Source organism: Varanus komodoensis, unplaced genomic scaffold, assembly GCF_004798865.1.
Source record: "Varanus komodoensis strain SLA01 unplaced genomic scaffold, ASM479886v1 scaffold51, whole genome shotgun sequence".
Classification (NCBI taxonomy): domain Eukaryota; kingdom Metazoa; phylum Chordata; class Lepidosauria; order Squamata; family Varanidae; genus Varanus; species Varanus komodoensis.
Window position 1 is genome coordinate 1,286,399 of NW_025336100.1, and position 21,289 is coordinate 1,307,687.

A 21,289-nucleotide genomic window follows, 5' to 3' on the forward strand; every position below is an offset into this window, starting at 1 on the left:
CGATCGTTGTTCAGCACTGGAACTGTAAATGCAAATTTTTCCCGATCTTGAGGGGCTAGCAATATATTAAAAAAACAGTCTTTCAAGTCAATAATTTTCAATTTATAATTTTGTGGGATCAAGTTTGGATTTGGCATCCCACATTGAACAGGTCCCATCACTTGCATACATTCATTCACTTTTCTTAAATCTTGTAGTAAATGCCATTTTCCTGACTTCTTTTTTATCACAAAAATTGGTGTATTCCATAGGCTGGAACTAGGCTGAATATGACCCAACTGAAGTTGCTCCTGAACAAGGGCCTCCACCGCCTGGAGCTTTTGTAAAGGCAGCGGCCACTGGTCTACCCATACTGGCGCATTTGTTTTCCATTGAATGGGCAATGCATGCAGTGGCGCTGAGGGGGAGGCCCTTAGGATAAATTTGTACTGATGGTAGCTCCTAAGGAAGGAAGTAAATCTCTGCCCCATAAGGTAATTGGAATGTCCATTATTAAAGGTCGTAAAGTCACGATGCGGCCTTCAGATTGAAAAGTAAGTTGCTGTACACTTCGGGAAGCAGCTGTAAAGCCTCCCACTCCATAAACAGGAGAAGCAGGAGCTGTGGGGAACTTTTCAGGCCAATCCTTTTTTGCTATAACAGTCACATCTGACCCTGAATCCAGCATCCCTTTTATACAGCGTCCTGCCATGGTGACAGATAAATAAGGCCTGTCCGTTGTCAATTGAATAGTTGCCATAGCAATGGGGGTTGTTTGTAGATCATTCGGCATTGGTAGGCAAGACTGCCGAGAGTCCCTTTCGCTTGACAATGGTATTAAGAGCATACGAGCTACAGGTGATTCTGCCAGAACTTCCATATGCATAGTGGCCCAGAGATGCAGCACAATGTCTGTTGAATCAGGTGGCTCATATAATCCAGGAACCACAGGCCAAGGATCTGGGCCCATGATAGGGAGCAATAAGCCAATATGGTCTGCTGGTACCGGGTGGGATACTCTAGCAGGTACAGGCACAGCAAATCCCGGATTAAGCATAACCGATGAGGTAAGAACAACAGGTAGTCCAGAACAACCTGGGTTATGCTCACGTGGCTCATGTGGCTTCTCATCATCCCCTATAGTATAAAGGCGAGGATTTGACAGGCTGCAGAAAGGCCATTCCCCACCAGGGGGCAGCTCAGGGAACGAGTTCTGCTGCAGTTCCCCTATTGTTTTTTCTGGGCCCGGGGTTGGCCCTCCCTCTCGTTTCCCTGGCTACTGCCGGAGCCTTGTTGTCCCGCCTGGGGGCGTGAGCGACATTGGTTGGCCCAATGGACACCTTTCTGGCAAATAGGGCATTTTTTCGAAGGACGGGCTGCGCTTTTTTGAACAGAATGGCACTGTGCCCGGAAATGGCCTTCTTTGCCACACCCAAAACATTTCTTTCCAGCAGCAGGATTATTAGACTGTTGAAATGTCTGTACTGCAGCTGCGAGCAAACGTGCCTTATGGGTTTGCGATCCAACATTCTGGCACACCCGAAGCATAGATTGTATATCAGTATCTGGATTATTATAAATGGGTGTGAGGGCCGTCTTACAATCCTCGTTTGCATTCTCAAATGCTAGTTGTTTGAGTAACAATTTCCGGGCCTTGGGACTGTCAATCTGGCGTTCTACAGCCCGCATCAGCCTATTGATGAACTCTGTATATGGCTCTGTAGCACCTTGTCTTATATTAGCGAAGCTGGATAAAGAATTGTCTCCAGGCTCTGGGATCTTTTTCCAGGCTTTCATGACTATACTTGCCACTTGAGTTAGGGCTTGGTCTGTTAATGCAACTTGTTGCACGGCCGTTGCAAAGGCTCCCTCTCCTAGCAGCATATCTTCCGTAATATTGATATTGTTACATTTTGCAATGCTTGCGCAGCTGCCCCTTGCCGCCAGGCCTCCATACAAAGAAGACCTTGGGCAGGGGGGAGGAGGGAGCAGAGAATCATTTTCCAATCCGTTGGCGTTAGCCTCTGGAGAGACATGTCTTCCAGCAAAGCTCTGGTATATGGAGCTTGTATGCCATTATCCCTGATAGACCGCTGTAACTCCTTTAGTGTCCGTAACAGTAATGGTTCAAATCTATCTGGGATGGCTTGCATGCCTCTTCCCCCAGAGGCCCCTCTGAGCACCGGGAACGCTGCTGGGACTTCTTGTGATCCCGGATCCCCTTCCTCCATAATTGCTGTTTGCAAAGCAGCGGCTAAAGCAGCTGTACGCTGCATAGCAGGGGCCAGAGTTAAAACTGGTTCCTCATTATCTGGTCCCAAATCGTCAGGCGGTCTTGATGGCGGAAGGAGGTGGTGCCCTTCATATTGAGGAGGGGCTCTAGGAATCGGTACCGGCGCGGGCGGCAATAACTGTGGCAAGGGCGCAGGTGGCGCGATTCCAGCTTCCAGTTGTTGATTAAATAATATATTAGTCGGCGTTAGTCCTTTTAGACAAGCCCGGACTTTACACCACGTAAATAAAATCCTGGAAGTTACTCGGGGGTGATCCTGAAAACAGTTGCCAATTTTACACCAATCCTCAAGTTTCAACGTGCCAGACTCAGGCACCCAGGGACAAACATCATCAATTGCTTTAATTAATTGTTCGACCTCCTTTTCAGTGACAGAATGTCCCTCTTTAGTAAGTAAAAAATGTAGGTCGTGTTTAAACGCCTGTTGTTCGGTGGATAAGGAAGAACCCATCGTATCGATGTTCTAACTTGACCAGTCACACTCACCCGGGATCCGTAGATGCGTGGCACCTGAAGCCCTAGCTGGGCGTGGGGAGGTGACGATCGCGGGAACCGCCGGTTTTGCAGCCGAAGGTTGAATCGAGGCAAACCGCTTGCCTCACAAAGTTGCCTCACAAAGTGCTTCACAGAGTTGCCTCACAAAGTGCTTCACAAAGTTTGCCTCAGAGAGGGCACCACTTGCTGAGGAACCGGCCTCGACAAATGGCGCGAGAAAGTTTTGAGAAAGAAAGAAAACACTGCAGTCGAGAGATTAGGTACAAAGCATGCTCGGTCGTGTTCCCAGGGGAACAAAGGAATTCAATTCAAATCGATTCAATGCCCCCTCACGTCCGGCACCTCCATTTATTAGTTCACAATTTGTTACATAGGTATGTGCCTACAGCCAATAGCCGACGAGCACAAGGCAGCCAACACCCTAGTGCTTTGCACAGACGCAGAATACAGGAAGCTTACACATAGCTTTATATGGTCACAAGCCTTATATGGTACACAGGAAAGTACAATACTATTGGCTGTTGCGGCGGGCGTAACTACAGCGCGACCCAGCGATGCTATTGGCTGTTGCGGCGGGCGTAACTACAGCGTGATCTAGCGATGCAGCAATGAACTCCCACAGGCCACTGCTCCAGTTTTAGTGTTGTCTGTGTCATGCAGGAAGCCCCGACAGAGACAGTGACTCACAAGGAGGTCTTGTGCTTGACACCCTGTGCCCAAAAGCTGACCCCACAACCCAGTCTAGGGGCAGATGAGCAAGCAGCTGCACCTCCCTCTGACTCGCAACCCATTGAGCAAACGCCTGAGCCCTCATCGAAGCCAGAGAGTCCTGAGAAGGAGGAAGCTGCAAGTTCTACGTGGAAGGAGGCAGAGCAAACTGCTCCTTCCCCCTCTGACACTAATCTCCCTGAGCATGAAACAGAAGACTCAGTGGGCATGGTGGATTTCTCTCGAGCAGCCAATTGCCGGATTCTACGGAGATATGAACAGCAACAGTCTTTCTTACGTAAGAGGGAGGAAAGGCGTGATTTAGAGGAGTAGATCCACGTGGGCTTGGGGAGAGAAGCCATTAGAGGGTTAACATCTACACACCAAAGACCTCAGTTGAAGGGCTTATCTATAGAGTTGTAAATCTTGTAGATAATTAGCATTAAAGGACTTCACTTTTATTGCTCGGGAAAGTGTGGATTGTTTACACACCAGGCTGCCAACCTCGACAGTCTGCGAATTTGATCAGCAGACTATTCACCCCTTCTTCCATGCCATTAATGAAAAAATTAAACAGGATTGGCCTCAGAGCCCTGGGGGACCCTGCTTGCCACTAGCCACCATCCCGATGATTCCCCACTAATGGTTACCTTCTGCTTTCGGTCAGTCAACCATGCCTTAATCTACCGGACAGTGCTTTGGTGTATCCCAAAACTCCACAGTTTCTTCACCAAGAAATCATGGGGCACTTTGTCAAAGGCCTTGCTGAAATCCAGGTATACCACATCCACTGCATCCCCTCCATCTAGCCATCTCGAAACCTTATCATAGAATTCCACAAGGTTTGTCTGGCAGGACCTGTTTTTGCGGAAGCCGTGTTGTGTGTCAGCCTCCCTTCCCTATCTAGCATCACTAGATCTGTCTCTTTTATGAGCCTTTCCATTGTTTTTCCTACAATGGACATAAGGCTAACAGGTCTATAATTCCCCGTGTCCCTTCTACTACCCTTTTTGAAAATCGGAACCACTGATGCCACCCTCCAGTCCTCTGGAACTTTGCTTGTTCTCCACGAGGCCTCAAATATGGAGGCCAGCGGGCGTAAGAGAACCCTCGCCAACTCTCTGAGTACTCTCAGGCGCAACCCATCAGGGCCTGGTGCCTTTGTAATGTCCAATGCCCTGAGGAGCCCCTCGACTTCAAGGGGGGTGACTCTAATCTGTGCCCCTAAGTCCCCAGCCTCATCTGATCTCCTATGCGGGTATCCCCCATCCTGCTTTGGGGAGAACACAGAGGCAAAATAGTCATTTAGCATCTCTGCCTGTTCCCTCATATCAGTCACTGGATCTCCTTCCTCTTTATTTAGTGGTCCCACCATTTGTCTCCCCTATCTCTTCATATTTTCATGCTGATATAAACCCTTTTTGTTGCTCTTGATATTCTTGGCAAGTCTCAGCTCGTAATCAGCCATAGCCTTGCGAAGAATCCTTCTGCAACGGGCCTCCTCCTCCTGATATACCTTTTGTCTATTTGCCCCAGTACCCATTTCCTACGGAGGTTCCTCTTTCGTCTAATCCCTCTAACCACCTCCTTTCACATCCATGACGGCACTCTACTCCGCCTCCCTACCTTACTAACTAGAGGTTTCATCAAGGCTTGCGCCTCCAAAACCTCCCTTTTGAGTGCCATCCACCCCTCCTCAACTCGCTTACCTTCCAGTAACCTATCCCAGGAGACTTTCCCCAGTCTGGCCTTCAGTTGGTCCTCTTGAAGTCCCAGCTTCTAGTGCTCGACCTGCTGCATGTCCCCAGGCCCATGATCTCAAAGCAAAGGATGGAGTGATCACTCGCATCCAGAGCTCCCCTAATCTGTACTTCATCTATCCAGAGCTCCTCCCTATTGGTCAAGACCAAGTCAAGGATGTTTCCCCCCCTTGTCGCCTCTCGGACCCTCTGTGTGAAAAACCCTCCCTCCATAGCTTCTAGGAAGCGATGTGACCTGGCTGTCACCGCCCAGTGAGTCTCCCAAGTAATATCCGGGAGATTGAAATCTCCCATAATTACTGTGTCTCTCCCCCGAGATATCCTTAGAATCTGGCCTGTCAGGACATCATCCAGGGTCTCAAGGTGACCTGAAGGGTGATAACATAACCCCACTGTCAGGTCTCTTTCCCTGTCAAAACCCCGAAGTTTCACCCAGACTGCCTCTACCAAATCCCCATCTGTGCTGCATTCTATCTCACTGCATCCTATCCCTTCACTGACATATAAAGCCACACCTCCACCCCTCTTTCCCTTCCTGTCCTTTCTAAAAAGGTGATACCCTTCTGTGTGCACAGTACAGACCTGCCTTTCACCCCACCAAGTTTCTGTGATTCCCACCAGGTCATACCCTCCTATTCCCAGGAGAGTGTCAAGCTCTTCCTGCTTGTTACCCAGGCTCCTAGCAGTGGTGTACATGCATCTCCTTCCCACTGCTTCCTTTCCTTGGAGTTCCCAGCCTCCTCCTTCCTCCCATCCTCCCTGATACCTGGCCCCTCTCTGTAGGAGTTCTGTCAGTCCCTGCAGTACCTCTAAAACCCTGCAGTACCTCTAAAACCCTGCTCCTCTCCCCACACTTGTCCAGTGCAGACACGTTTCTGGGGGGCCTGAACCCCACCCCCCGGCTCAGTTTAAAGTCTTCTTGATGAAGCTCACTAGAGCATCTCCAAAAGACCTTTTCCCCATCCTCGTGAAGTGTAACCTGTCCCTTGCCAGAAGTCCATTGGGAAGAAAATGAGTGCCGTGGTCGAGGAACCCGAAGCGTTCCTTCTGGCACCACACCCTAAGCCAGTTGTTCACCTCGGAGGCCCTCCTGTCCCTTCCTGGCCCAAATCCCGGGAGCGGTAAGATTGACGAGAAGGCCACTTGGGCCTTCAGCTCCCTGAGTTTCTTCCCAAGGCCTCAAAGTCCCTGGTGATCCCGACCACACCCTGCCTGGCCACATCATTTGTGCCCACATGGATCACCCGGAGTGAACAAGATGCTGCACTCTGTCCTTCACATGCTGGATGCGTGTGCCTGGCAGGCAGCAAACCTTCCTTGTCTATCAGTGCCCCTCAGCAGGGAGTCCTCAACAACAATAATCTACCGCCACGTCTTCCTGGTGGTGGTGGGCGGCTGTGCCCTGGCCCTCGCCTCTCCTGCAGCGGCCTCCTTGCCACCTGACGTCTCAGGCTGGTGGTCCAGCTGGTCCCCCGAGGCCTCATCAGCCCCAGCCTCCCCAAGTGGAGAGAACCTGTTTCCCAGCTCCAGATTGGTGCCAGGAGGAGGCCGTGCTGGCCTCCTCCTCCTGTGGGTGACATACCTCCATGTCTCCGTGGCTGCTCCTCCCGTGGCATCTCCCTCAATCCTCTGTCCAGAGGCGGGCTGCTCCTCAGGTGCCTGGAGAGCCCTCTTCCTTACCACATGCATCAGGCTTCACTTGTGCTGCTGTATCTGGCATAGAAGAAGTCCACAAGTGTTAGAAGGATGGATTCCATTGAGTTTTGTCCCAATCTTAGCTAGGGTGTATGGTTGTTTTATCTGCTGGCTTTATTTTGTATTCCAGATGTTTCTGTTTTATGCTTGTTTTGGTATTTTCATTGATCATTATAAACTACTGTGCAAGAGTAGACACCCTAAAAAGTGGAGCTATTACAATGCTATACATTTTGCAATATAAATATAATATTCTTCAAATGGGGTACTAAATAATCAGTAATCAGTGTTGTAATGTTACCTCATGCTTATTTTGAAAAACAAAAAAACAAAGAATCACTTGAAGCTGATCTCTTGTGCAGTTTGAGTAATCTGTGCTAAATCAGAATGTATTTGCATATGTGACTTAGCCACTGCATCCTCTGAATGAAGCAAGCAGATCATTAAACCACACTTTCTGTATCATATGTAGCTACCTAAATAGACAGGCTCAGCCAGAAAAGTATTCCATTACTTGAAAAAGATTTTTTCTAAATACCAATTTTCTCCCATCAAGCACTCATGGAAGTTCTGGGGAAGCCTTTTCCAAAAATGCATTTATCTATGCCAGGGGTCTCAAACTCGTGGCCCACGGGCCAATTGCCGGGACGGGTGGGGGATGGGGGAGGGGCCCTGCGGCCTTCAAAGCACCAGCGGCACCCGGGCCGGCCGCAGGATGAGCGACCCACCACCACCATGGTGGTGGAATACTTGATGCAGCCCAGCCTCACCCAGACTCTACTTCCAACGGCCCCCAGGTAAGTTGCGTTTGAGACCCCTGATCTATGCTAAAATTGATTATTACATTTTCATCCCACCCTTTCTTTCCTCTTGAAAGGGTCAGAGTTCCCAAGGGAGCTTACAGAGGTTCTCTTTCTCTTGATTTTATTCACACAACAAACCTGTGAAATAGAATAGGCTGGGGGTTAGTGCCCAAAGTCCCAGTCCAACACTCTAACCACTACACCACAGCAGTTTTCAAGCTATTAATCTTACCCATACTAAGTTCATAAATGGGCAGTGTATAGTGATAGTTTCTTATTCACATAATTATTCTTCCCCATGTTATACTCCACACCCCATTTGCCAGTAACACCTGTAGTGAAATGTCTGAACTGTTCTCATTAGGCCCTGAATTTGTCAATGAATAACCCAGACCAAAAACTTGTAGATATGTACATGTTTGCCTGCTTTGCTCATTAGCATGTTATGGAAGTAAGCCATAAATCTTAGCAATATCAACTGAACAATTTCTTTTTTCTATTCAAGGGCAACTCCCCTCCCCCTTCCACTGCTTACTGTACACATACTGAAGCTCCTTGTAAATATTTTAATCATAATATGTTGCTTTCCTCTAATTTTTCAATTTTTCTGTTGTTGACATGCCTCCCCACTCACCCCAACACACGCATTCAAACCTGGGAAACATCAATTGTTCACTATCATTAGAATGCCTTATTTCATTTAAGGTCACTCATTTTGGCAAAATAGTGAGTTAATGAACCTGAAAAGATTACTTTGTTCAAAAATTATGTAAACATAATCCTTTTAATGTAAGAAAAATTCTTTTCATCTCTCCTTGCATTATTCAGATGTTTGGACCCCTTCAAAGTCCCTATCATGTTATAAATATATGATAAAAAGTTAATATGTAGAGCGCAAATTTAAAGCTTATGTCATGATAATGTTTATGTTCTCTTTCTCCACACCTTTTTCCTCTTTCTTCTCTTCATGAATATATTTCTTAAAGCATTTTAAGGCATGAACTTTGCATGCTTATTCAGTGCTGATAGAAGCAGTGTAGTAAAACGCCACCCTGTTCTTTCAGAATATCATGTTTCAATTCAAATCTGCCACAGAACTGATAACTTTTTCCTCTTAACTATTCATTGCTTTTCACTTTGATCTTTCAAAGTGTAACTCATACTAATGTAAGAGTACAGTGCAGTTATTATGTTTGCATCAAGGAGTTTTGTTATGGTTATCTCTCCAGAAATTGTACTTTAAGTATTTCTTTTTAAGCTATCATGATGCAAGATTTGTAGAATATTAAATGAACTATTATTAAAAGTTTTTAGGAAACTGATCAAGATTCCCTAGCAATTACCATGGCTGAGCATGGTTTGAACATCTGTCTGGGCTATTCTAATTTAGACTGCAGCTGGTGAGTCAGATGATGGAATAGTCCCTAGAAAGCATGAACAAATGAACCAATACTTTCAAACAGAAGATCAGCTTTTCAGAGGAAAGGATACAGATACTACTCTCTTACAAGCTAAATTTCTTTGTGGAAAGAACTTACTGGTAAATGTGAGCACTTAACTTTTAGTTGCAAATGGTATAGCTCAGATAAAGGTATAATGCCTCAGTGGGAATTAGACCTTAGCAATGGTGGACAACCCTCATTCTGTGCTACATTAATAATAACAAAAGAGTAATTATAAGAAAAGGTAGTTATTTGGGCACATCATAGGCATGATGCAGTTACTGTTGGGTACAGTAAGATCTCATAGGTGCCTGTACAGCTCAGTACATAATGGCAACTACATCTCATAGACATTCAGGACTCATGGAAGCCTGTTTGCCCCATTATAAAGTTGATGATGTCATTGGGGGATTGTTGGTGATGGGGGTGTGTGTGTGTGTGTGAGAGAGAGAGAGAGAGAGAGAGAGAGAGCGAGCGAGCGAGAGAGAGAAGCCAGTTGCAAGCATGACTAAGGAAAGGAGAAAGATTACTGAGCAGAGGCAAGTCAAAGACAGGTTTTAAATTTCTTTATGTTCTCTTCCATCCATTCGGTCAATATATTGACAAAGCAAACCTTCCTGTTCTTAAAAAACAACATCCAGTGGGAATGAAGCAACATGAGGTTGCTGACTAGGTGGTATTTCAAAGGAACACATTCTTACAGTGAGGACTGCAAGCAGGCATTTCAAAGTCCTTTTAGCTGTTGCTGCTACAGCTGCTGAGTTCTGGAAGGAGGATAGTGCTGGAAAGTGGTGAGAGGGTGGGGGGATAGCACAGTAGAAGCAGTTTGGAAATGGAGAGGGAGAAATCTAAGCTGAACTAAAATGGTGTAATCAAGCCCACCTCCAGCTCAACAATAGATCTGCAGCTTTCCCAGAAAGGGAGCTGAGAGGAAATGAAAGAAGCCCTTGCCTCTGTGCCATTGCGAGTAGTTTAGATGTTGCAGTGTAGCTCCTCCCCTAAGCATTCTCATTCTCTAGGACGAATAAACTTTTTTCACCCCTGGCCTATTGTAGATTTATTAAAGGTTGGTCATGTCTGTCTGCTACACAACATGAATGCTCATCTGTTTCAATAGCAAAATTGATAGAGCAATGAGTAGTTGTGATCCACGCTTGCACAACTGTCCTGTGTTTTCAATATGTTAAATAGCATCTCATTTTTCTCTTTCTCCCTTTCCACCTGACAGGATGACAAGGATTTGGTTCATGAATTTGTTGTGGCAGAGGGCCTCACCTGTTTAATAAAAGTGGGAGCTGAGGCAGACCAGAACTACCAGAATTACATTTTGAGAGGTACAGAAGCTTAATTTGCTAGCAGTATTTACTTCAGTAAATGGCTTATCTCCAGCCCATTACATTTAACAATGCTTCTTATTGTATACTATAACTATGGCCAATAGATTTTGCAGTTTTCAGTAATTGCTACCTTAAAAAGCAAAAAAGACCCTATTTCCTGTCCTTCTCACTTGTAGCTTCCTATCGCTAGACTGAACTTCCCCTGATACTTGGCTGTCTCCTTGCTTTCAGATACTTCCTTAAAATGCATATACATCTTATTTTTTCCGGATTGTCCTTTCCCCTCCTTTTCTTTTCCTTCCCCTCTAATGTATATTGTCTTTACTTTTTTATTTTATCTCTGTAGCCAAGGACTCCCTGTGTTTGGGGTTTTTTAAATGGACAATTAGGCTTAAATTGAAGAAAGTAGGGAAAAGCACTAGGCCACTCAGGTATGACCTAAATCATATCCCTGATGAATATACAGTAGAGGTGACAAACAGATTTAAGGAATTAGATCTGATAGACAGAGTGCCTGAAGAACTATGGATGGAGGTTTGCAACATTGTACAAGAGGTAGCATCTAAAGCCATCCCAAAGAAAAAGAAATGCAAGAAAGCAAAATGGCTGTCTGAGGAAGTTTGCAAATAGCTGAGGAAAGAAGGGAAACGAAAGGCAAGGGAGAAAGAGAAAGATACACCCAATTGAACGCAGAATTCCAGAGAATAGCTGGAAGGGAAAAGAATATCTTCTTAAATGAACAGTGCAAAGAAATAGAAGAAAACAATGGAACAGGGAGGACACGAGATTTCTTCAAGAAGATTGGAGATATGAAGGGAACATTTCATGCAAAGATGGGCATGATAAAGGACCAAAATGGCAGGGACCTAACAGAGGCAGAAGAGATTAAGAAGAGGTGGCAATATTACACAGAAGAACTATACAAGAAAAAGCTTAATGTCCCTGATAACCACGATGGGGTGGTTGCTGACCTTGAGCCAGACATCCTGGAATGTGAAGTCAAATGAGCCTTAGGAAGTCTGAGCAACAACAAAGCTAGTGGAGGTGACAGTATTCCAGCTGAGCTATTCAAAATCTTAAAAGACGATGCAGTAAAAGTGCTACACTCAATATGTCAGCAAACTTGGAAAACTCAGCAGTGGCCACAGGACTGGAAAAGGTCAGTTTACTTTCCAGTCCCAAAAAAGGGCAATGCCAAAGAATGTTCTAAATTGCCAACATATGCTGGATCATGGAGAAAGCTAGGGAATTCCAGAAAAACATCTACTTCTGCTTCATTGTCTATGCTAAAGCCTTTGATTGTGTGGATCACAACAAATTGTGGCAAGTTCTTAAAGTGATGGGAGTACCAGACCATCTTATTTGTCTCTTGAGAAACCTGTATGCGGGTCAAGAAGCAACAGTGTGAACTGGACACGGAACCACTGATTGGTTCAAAACTGAGATAGGAATTCGGCAAGGCTGTATACTGTCGCTCTGCTTATTTAACTTATATGCAGAGCACATCGTGAGAAAGGCGGGGCTAGATGAATCACAAATTGGAATTAAGATTGCTGGGAGAAATAACAACCTCAGATATGCAGATGATACCACTGTAATGGCAGAAAGTGATGAGGGACTAAACAGCCTCTTGACGCAGGTGAAGGAGGAGAGCACAAAAATTGGCTTGAAACTCAAAATTAAGAAAACTAAGACCATGGCATCCAGTCCTCTCACTTCCTGGCAAATAGATGGGGAAGAAATGGAGGTAGTGGCAGATTTTATTTTCCTGGGCTCCAAGATCACCGCAGATGGGGACTGCAGCCAAGAAATTAAAAGACGCTTGCTCCTTGTGAAGAAAGCTATGGCAAATCTAGGCAGCATACTAAAAAGCAGAGACATCACCCTGCCAACAAAACTGCGTATAGTCAAGGCTATGGTTTTCCCAGTTGCAATGTATGGCTGTGCAAGCTGGACCATAAGGAAGGCTGAGCGCCGCAGAATTGAGGCCTTTCTATTGTGGTGCTGGAGGAGACTCCTGCAAGTCCCTTGGACTGCAAGGCGATCAAACTGGTTGGTCCTAGAGGAGATCAATCCTGGCTGCTCTTTAGAAGGCCAGATCCTGAAGATGAAACTCAAATACTTTGGCCACCTAATGAGAAGGAAGGACTCTGTGGAGAAGAGCCTAATGCTGGGAATAATAGATGGCAAAAGAAGACAGAAACAGCAGAAAATGAGGTGACTAGATGGAGTCACTGAAGCAGTTGGTGTGAGCTTAAGTGGATTCCGGGGGATGGTGGAGGACAGGAAGGCCTGGAGGAGTGTTGTCCATGGGGTTGCGATGGGTCAGACACAACTTCGCAACTAGCAACAACAAAATGGACAATATTTAGCAATTCTAGTGTTTGCTAAGTAGACAGCACCTTGTCAAGCGTATTTTGCTCCTCTCTGTAGTTTTTTTTAATATTATTATTTATTAGGTGTCTGATTCTTTCTAGGTAATGTACAAAGTGTTTATAAAATTACACAGGGTTGGGCTTACAATCCAAAGTCATAAGGGGGAGGGAAGTGTAGGTAAGAAAGGAGAAAAGAAACAAAAACATTTCAGTTATAGAATAATAATATTATACCTATCTGAGAAAGCCTAAAATTCTTGGTGTAGATTTGAGGACAAACCATAAGGGAAGGGTCACAGGTCTGAACAATAATCTCTTCACACTGTCTAATCATTCAACCTAATGACATCAGTAAATGAAACTGAACTTCCAAGTCCTATAGCATCCCTGAAGGATACCATGGTCAGTGGTACTGAATGTCACTGAAATATATAGCAACTCCAGCAGCAGTGCACTCACCCTATCCAGTTTCTGTCATGTGTCATCCATCAAGGCAACCAAGTCTGTTTCCATCTCAAAATTAGGCTTGGATGCAGATTGCAGAGGATCCAAATACTCATTTGCCTGCCAATAATATATAGCAGCCTTCCTCAGGTTTGTGCTTTCCAGAAATGTTTGTACTGTAACACCTAGAATTCCCAGTGGCCCAAATGCTTCTGAAGGCCACCAGGTTGGGAAAGGTCAATATGTAAGATGGTGAATTTCAAAAACCCTAACCCATTTCTTTAATAATGACTTTACAAATGATTCCTTTAATGAAATAGAGACACAACTTTCCTGGAGGAAAGCCGTAATGATCTTCACTGTTTTAATTAGTCCTGTTCTGGCAACTTTTATTAGCAAGGTTGGCTGTGGGTACAGTCCCTCCAAGCAACTTATCCACATCCTCTGTCTGAACAAGCTGAAGCTCTTCCTTCAAAACACACAAACTTAGTTACTCCTATAGATCCTGCCCTTAATGTGGACTCTAAGGGTTCTACCTTGCACTGACCAACCATGAGCAGAATGGTTCACCCCTCACCCCTGCAGGTCTTCATGCATTCCACAAATCTTACTCAGATTTGTGGAATCCACAGGGGACTGCAAGGGGGGAGATAACAAGGAGGAATTCCTTTGGGTCTTTAGCCTCTACCAACTGGATCTCTTATGTGTTTAGCACTTTATTATTAAAGTATTATTTATACTTTATTACAATGCTTTATTATTGATATAATAAAGTATATAATTCTTTATTATATTAATATAATAAATAATATAATAATATAATAAATAATCTAATACTTTATTATTAAAGTATTATTGTATGTCTTTATTCATCTGTGCTGTTATTGTTGTCACTGCTGCTGCTTGTACATCTGAGCATAATATGACTTTAAATTTCTGTATAATTTAATAATGATATTTATTTCAAAGTTAATTATCAAGATGATACATAGTCAACAAACACTGATGTTGTCAAGTTGTTTAAATTTCTCATTTGCTCTGATATGGAAATTTACAGAGTTCTTCCTCATGGTCTCTGTGCATCACACATGTGGCTTTAGCACCAGTGTAAGGCCCAGATCAGAAGGAAATTTCTATGGCTTAGCATAATGGAGTGAACTGGAATCCTCTGCCCCTTCCGCTTCTCAGTTATAAGATGTGTCGGACTGGGCGGGAGCTCAGTTTCATTTCTACCATACATCAACCTAGATTGGAAGTTGCTTCACTCCACAATGTACTTGGCAAATACTACCTTTGTTTTCTTATTTTGGGCTTTTGTCCTTTCCTCCAGTTCCCCTTTAACACACACACACACACACACACACACACACACAGAGCGAGAGAGAGAGAGAGAGACCCATTTCACAACTGCACCTCTTGTGCAGCCCACCTGCTGTCAGCAGGTGGCCACTCCCTCTGCTTACTCTGCCTTTGTGAGAGACACGTGCTATAGACTTGTCCACACTGCCAGGCCTTCAAAAAACAGATGCACTGGCAGTAGGCTGACTGCCTGAGATTGGCTCTCTGGCAATGGGCCTTCCATATGGCTGACTCTTCGAAGCCAGATGTGGAGAGACCCTCAACTTATATGGGTGGCAAGACCATGAGGCCATGGAAGAGACCTAGGACAATGGCCACCATCTTGACCAAAGAGAGACCTGCTGGGACCAAAACTACCACTTCTCATAAGAAAAGGTGCTGCATGAATTCTTCCCGGCCTGCTTCACCTCTGACCAGCTCTTCAGCTCACAACAGCCACCCATCTAACTGAACCCCAGGGTCCTTCTGAACAGTACCCCTGCCTTCCCCAAGATTGAATCTCTGGGCCCTGGACTTGCCTCCGGGGTACAGACTCCTCTCCTGCGTGTGAGTCACCACCACCAACACTTGTGACGTCCAGGCAGCACACCCCCACTTCACTGTGCAACCCTCCTCCATAAAGCCCACTGACCCTGCTCTCGTATCGCAGTCAGGACCCTGGGGGACACCAGGATTTGCCCTGCTCTCCCCTTCTCAAGTGGGAGCACAATTCCACATGTTCTCTGGTCTCCACCTACCTGGAAGAGCTATCAGAGTTCTCCAACCACTCAGCCAGCTCTCTGGTGGCCGCTATGCCCAGCTGAAGAGCCTCCCACATGGAAGTGGATGACTCTGACTCTTCCACAAAAGACATCATGGCAGGGTGCCACCAGACCAGGCCAAACACCCTGAGACACCAACACCATGATGAAATATGCCACTGAGAGCCTGCCTTGTCTGGGGGATCTCGCCCCACACCAGCCTCACACTGATGCTGAGTGTGGCCACTACAGATTGCCTGCCATTTCTGATGCCCACCATCGCCCTCTTGTGTGCGAGCATGATTGATATCAGGCCTGCACCGATGTCATGCTTCCTGATGTCAATAGCCTGTGATTCCAGCACACTGAGATGCACTGGTATGTCAAGTCCTGCACTGACACAGCCCTCCCCAAGTGCCAGGCACTACCACCCAGCAATGCAATGACAGCACCCCTCAACCACCACAGAGTTGCACCACCACTACCTACTGCTGCCAGCCAAGCACTGGGCACGATCAAGGCCACATTCCAGAAGCTTACAGCCACTGCTTGTGGGACCCCCAGCAGCCAGTCTCCTGCCACTCACCTACTGCTGAATGTGAGCTTCTGCCACCCAGCCAACATTGCTCATCATCCATTGAGGCAGGTCAGACTTAGACTTCCAATTCCATCCACGCACTCTCCCTGGCCTTCTCCCCATCCCATGGCCCATGACCAGGACACCACATTCCCTTCTGAGGAGAAGAAAAGATTTGGAGACATGATGTTCCAAATGGCAGGTGACCTGGGGCCCCAGACAACTCAGCTGACAGAACCAGAGGTTAACCCTGTCTTTGATGCCCTGGGCATGGAGGCACTTCCTACCCAGCATCCCAGGCTGAACTCTGTGATAGTGGAATCAATACAGGAGACCTTCGGGCAAGAACACACCATGCCAGTTGACAAGGATGTTGCCTGGATGGCCTTGCCAGGGGGCGCGGAAGGACTATGTGGCTGCCTCGCTGGGACTCCAGGTATCCAACTACAAAGACATCATGGCCAGGTACCAAGGTTTCTGTCAGAGAAGTTGGCATCATTGTCCAGATACTTCCCAGGTGTCTTCTGAGAGACAGCCCGCCTGGTCCACTCCAAGGCAGTGAAACTGGCCAGACACCAAATTGATGCAACAACATACCACATCGACACCCTGCTCCACTGGAGGCTGTTACCCAAATGTCAAGAACCGAGGCACAGGTGATGATGTCCCCCAGGCAGCCCCTCACCTACTGTTCACCCACCTCCATCAATGTTGCTGGGCAGCTAGTCCAATTTTTCTCAGCAAGGGAGGCAATAACATCTGATTCCTGGGTCCTGTCTATAGTGGGACAGGGCTACAGGATCAAGTTTGACATCCTCCCACCCTTCAGCCAGTTTAAGATCACCCTGCCGTCATGGGTACTGCTGGTGGAGGTGGAGGTTCTGCTGTCCAAAAGGGTCATAGAGTTCTCCATGGATTGGTGCAGAGCTTTTTTCTTCTTCCATTTAACCTTGTCTAAATGGGACAGAGGTGTCAGACCAATTGTTGACTTTAGAGGCATCAACAAGTTCATTACACCCAGGAGGTTCAGAATAAGCTCCCTGCAAGGCATCTTCTCCCTCCTACAGCAAGGAGACTGGTTTGCCTCCGTAGTCCACTGGCTCACCCTTGCACACTGTCATGAAGCCTCATGGTGATCCTTCAGTCCTCATCAGAAGGCCTTTTGAATCTATAGAGATGATGGACCTATAGCTTCTATCATGGAAGATAACATTTCTGGTGGCCATCATGTCCAGCCACTGCACCAGTGAGCTATCAGCACTATGAGTCAATGTGCCCTACCTGACGTTCCACTGGGACAAGGCAATGCTCTGTTCTGACCCACAGTTGAAACCCAAGGTTACCTCTGCCTTTCACATCAAGTAGGACATTGTCCTTCTGGCCTTCTTTCCTAACACCTCCACCACCATTAACACCATGCTACACCTGCTAGATGCCTGCAGGGCCCTCGCATTCTGCAGGACATGAACAGAGCAACTCCACTGCTCAGACCACTTCATAATGTGTTACACGGATCAGAGGAAGGGAAAGGCAATATCTTTCCAGAGACTATCCAAGTGAATATTTAGCACTGTTTGTCTAGCACAGGGGTCCTCAAACTTTTCCAAAAGGGGGCCAGTTGAAAGGTGCCCATTGTGGGTGTGGGCTGCCAAGGCGGTGCCCTCAGTGGGGTGCAGGCCGGGGCACACACATGCGCAGCAAGGCAGGGGTGGGGGACATGGGAGATGGGGGCTGGGGGGCACACGGGGCGAGGCAGCAGCTTGCTCGCGAGAAGATTGTTTTCTCTGAACGAATCTAAACTGATCTCCCCACAAGCAAGCCGCTGCCAGGTGTGCACATGACAAGGCTCCAGCTTGCTCGTGAAGAGATTGTTTCTCCAAGAGAATCGAAACCGATCTCTGCGTGAGCAAGCCATATGCTCGCGCACGTGCAGTGAATGCAACACCTCTGGGCAAGCCGATTAAATGGGCATGGTGGGCCAGATCCAGCCTGCGGGCCATAGTTTGAGGACTCATGGTCTAGCATATGAGATAGTAGGAGTCAAGTTCAGTGAGCGCCCAAGGGCACACTCCACCAATGCTCAGACAAGATCAACCAGTCTCCTAGCTGGTATTCCACAGGATGACATCTGCAGAGCCACCATGCGATTTATGTAGAAACAGAGTGAGTCAGAAGGGGTCTCCTGGGCCATCTAGTCTGACCCACAGATCCAGCTGGCTCTGTTCACAACATGTCTACCATGTGCATGTCCAGCCTATCCTTGAACACCCTCACTGATGGGGCTTCAACCACTTCCCGTGGAAGCCCATTCCATACCCTCGGGGTCCTAACTATCAGGAAGTTCTTCCTGGCATCCAAATTGAACCTTGGTTCCCTGAGCTTTGCTCCATTGAAAAACATTCTGCCCTCTTCCGCAGAGGAAAACAGCCCTTGACTCACATGACAAACCCTCACATACCTATATGTTACCAATGATCCACTTGGAGTCTCCTCCAGGCAGAAAAGACCCTGTTCCCTCAATCTTGCCTCATACGACTTTCCCTGCAAACCAGCCACCATCCTTGTAGCCATATGCTGCACCAATTCCAACCTGACTATATCTTTCCTGAAATGTGGAGCCCAGAACTGAGCACATTACTCCAGTTGCAGGCACACTAGAGTCGTATAGAGTAGCAGTAATATCTCTCTCCATCTAGAAGTCATGCTTCTGGCTATAGATCCATGGTTAGTGTTCACCATCTTGACCGCTGCGTCACACTACTGACTTGTTTAGTCTGCAGTCGAGCACTACCCCAAGATCCCTTTTTCAAGTGCTACTCTCCAGTCACTTGTCCCCTAACTTGTACTTATGACAGCCATTGGTATGCCCCAAGTGAAAGACCTCGCACTTACCTGCATGGAACACCATCCTGTTGTCCCCTGCCCACTTCCATAGTCTGTCCCAATCTTTCTGGATCCGGAGTACCTGCTCCTCAATTGTGGCCACTGCCCCCATTTTAGTATTATCTGCTAATTTGATCAACAGACTGGTCATCCCTTTTCCCAAGTCATAGATGAAGAGATTGAACAGGATCAAACCCAAGACTGAGCCCTGGAGGGCTCTGTTTGTCTCCGGCCGCCATCCCGACGATTCATGACTAATAGCTGCCTTCTGCTTTCGGTCCGCCAACAATACCCTGATCCATCGGAGAGTGCATTGGTGTATCTCAAAACTCCTCAATTTCTCAACCAAGATATGATGTAGCCCTTTGTCAAAGGCCTTGCTGAATTCCAGGTAAACCACCCTCCATCTAGTCACCTCAACATCTTGTCATAGAATTCTACAAGGTCTGTCTGACAGGGCCTGTATTTGCAGAAGCTGTGTTGTGTGGCTGTCAAACTCCCTTACCTATCTAGGGTTTCTAGAGCTTTCCCTATTATAAGAATTTCCATTGTCTTCCCTAGAATGGACATAAGACTAATTGGCCTGCAATTCCTCATGTTCCCTCTACTCCCCTTTTTGAAGATTGGGACCATTGATGCCTCCCTCTGCTCCACTGGAACCCTACCTGTTGATTTTCCATGAGGCCTCAAAACTGGAAGCCAACAGACTCGAGAATACCCCCACCAACTCATGAAGTACTCTCAGGTGTAACCCATCAGGGCATCCAGTGCCCTGAGGAGCTCCTCAGCTTCTAGCAGGGTGACTCTAATCTGTGCCCCTAAGTCCCTGGCCTCATCTGGTCCCCCATGTAGATACCCCCTGTCCTGCTTTGGGGAGAACACAGAGGCACAATAGTCATTTAGCATCTGTGCCTGCTCCCTCACATCAGTCACTGGATCTCCTTCCTCCTTATTTAGTGGTCCCACCACTTGTCTCCCTTTCCTCTTCCTATTTACATGCTGAAAGAAGCCCTTTTTGTTGCTCCTGATATTCTTTGCAAGTATCAGCTCATAATCAGCCTTAGCCTTGTGAAGAATCCTTCTGCAATGGGCCTCCTCCTCCCAGTATACCCTTTTGATCATTTGCCCCAGTGTGCGTTTCCTATGGAGGTTCATCTTACCACTTACCACCTCGCTTCACATTCACAGCAGTGCTGCTCTTCTCTTCCCCACCTTGTTACGCTGTGTTACCTTCCCTCTGTAGTGTCTAGGAAACGGCATGTCCTGGTGGGTGCCACTGACTAAGCCTTCCAATTTAATCTCCCATAATTACCATGTCACTCCCCCAAGATATCTTTCCAAACTGGTCTGTCGGGGCATCATCCAGGATCTCTAGTTGACTTGGAGAGCAATAACATCCCCTCCATCAGGTCCCTCCCCCCATCAAGACCCTTTAGTTTAACCCAGACTGCCTCTAGCGGATCCCCCTCTGTGCCACCATCCATTTCATTGTATCCTATCTCTTCCCTTACATAAAACACCTTGCTCCCTCCCCTCTTTCTTTTCCTGTCCTTTCTAAATGGCACATATTCCTCTATTTTTACATTCCAGTCCTGCCTTTCATCCCACCATGTGTCTTTAATCCCCACCAGGTCATACCCCATATTCCCAGAACAAAAGCTCTTCCTGCTTGTTTCCCATGCTCCTAGTGTTAGTATGCATGCAACTCTATCCCATTGCATCTCCCTGACTTATAATGCTACACCCCCTCCCCTCTTTCCCTTCCTGTCCTTTCTAAACAAGTGATACCCCTCTCTGATTGCATTTTTGTCCTGCCTTTCATCCCACCATGTTTCCATGATCTCCACTAGGTCATACCCCCCTATTCCCAGGAAAAACTCAAGCTCTTCCTGCTTATTTCCCATGCTCCTATTATTAGCTTACACGCATCTCAGCTCCTTCCCACATCCCCCTTTCTTTGGGTCCCCTGACTTCCTCCTCCTCCCCTTCTTCCTGGTATTGGAACTCTCTTTGTAGAAATCCCACCAGCCCCTACATTACCTCCAACGCCCTGGCCCTGAAACACTGATCCTCTCCCCTCACTTGTCCAATCAGGACAGGTTTCAGGGGAACCTGAAGCCCCCCCCCCCCCCCCCCCCCCCCCCCCCCCCCCCCCAACAACACGGTTTTCGGGGAACCCCCCACCCCCCCCCCCCCGCCCACACACACACACACACACACACACACAGAGCTCAATTTAAAGCCTTCCAGATGAAGTTCACTGGAGCATTTCCAAAGTACTTGTGCAGGCTGCCTTGAGATATGCATAAGAAGCTTGAGAATTTGGAAAAATGAAGCAGGTACCAGCATATTTGTATTTGTGGCATTCTGGAGTTGGAATAGGGGAATAATAAGCAGAA

At 46.9% G+C, this 21,289-nt stretch overlaps 1 protein-coding gene across 12 annotated transcripts in view; it reads left to right on the top strand.

The window, feature by feature from the left end:
- FHOD3 (formin homology 2 domain containing 3) overlaps positions 1-21,289 on the top strand; it is a 553,244-nt gene that overhangs the window by 230,854 nt on the left and 301,101 nt on the right. For 11 of the 12 annotated variants that reach the window (XM_044447289.1, XM_044447292.1, XM_044447291.1 and 8 more), the window contains exon 6: positions 10,404-10,509. The exons of the other annotated variant lie outside the window; for it this stretch is intronic. In XM_044447289.1, the coding sequence (XP_044303224.1) occupies positions 10,404-10,509 (106 nt within the window). The remainder of the gene's footprint in view (positions 1-10,403; positions 10,510-21,289) is intronic. 12 annotated transcript variants of the gene reach the window in all.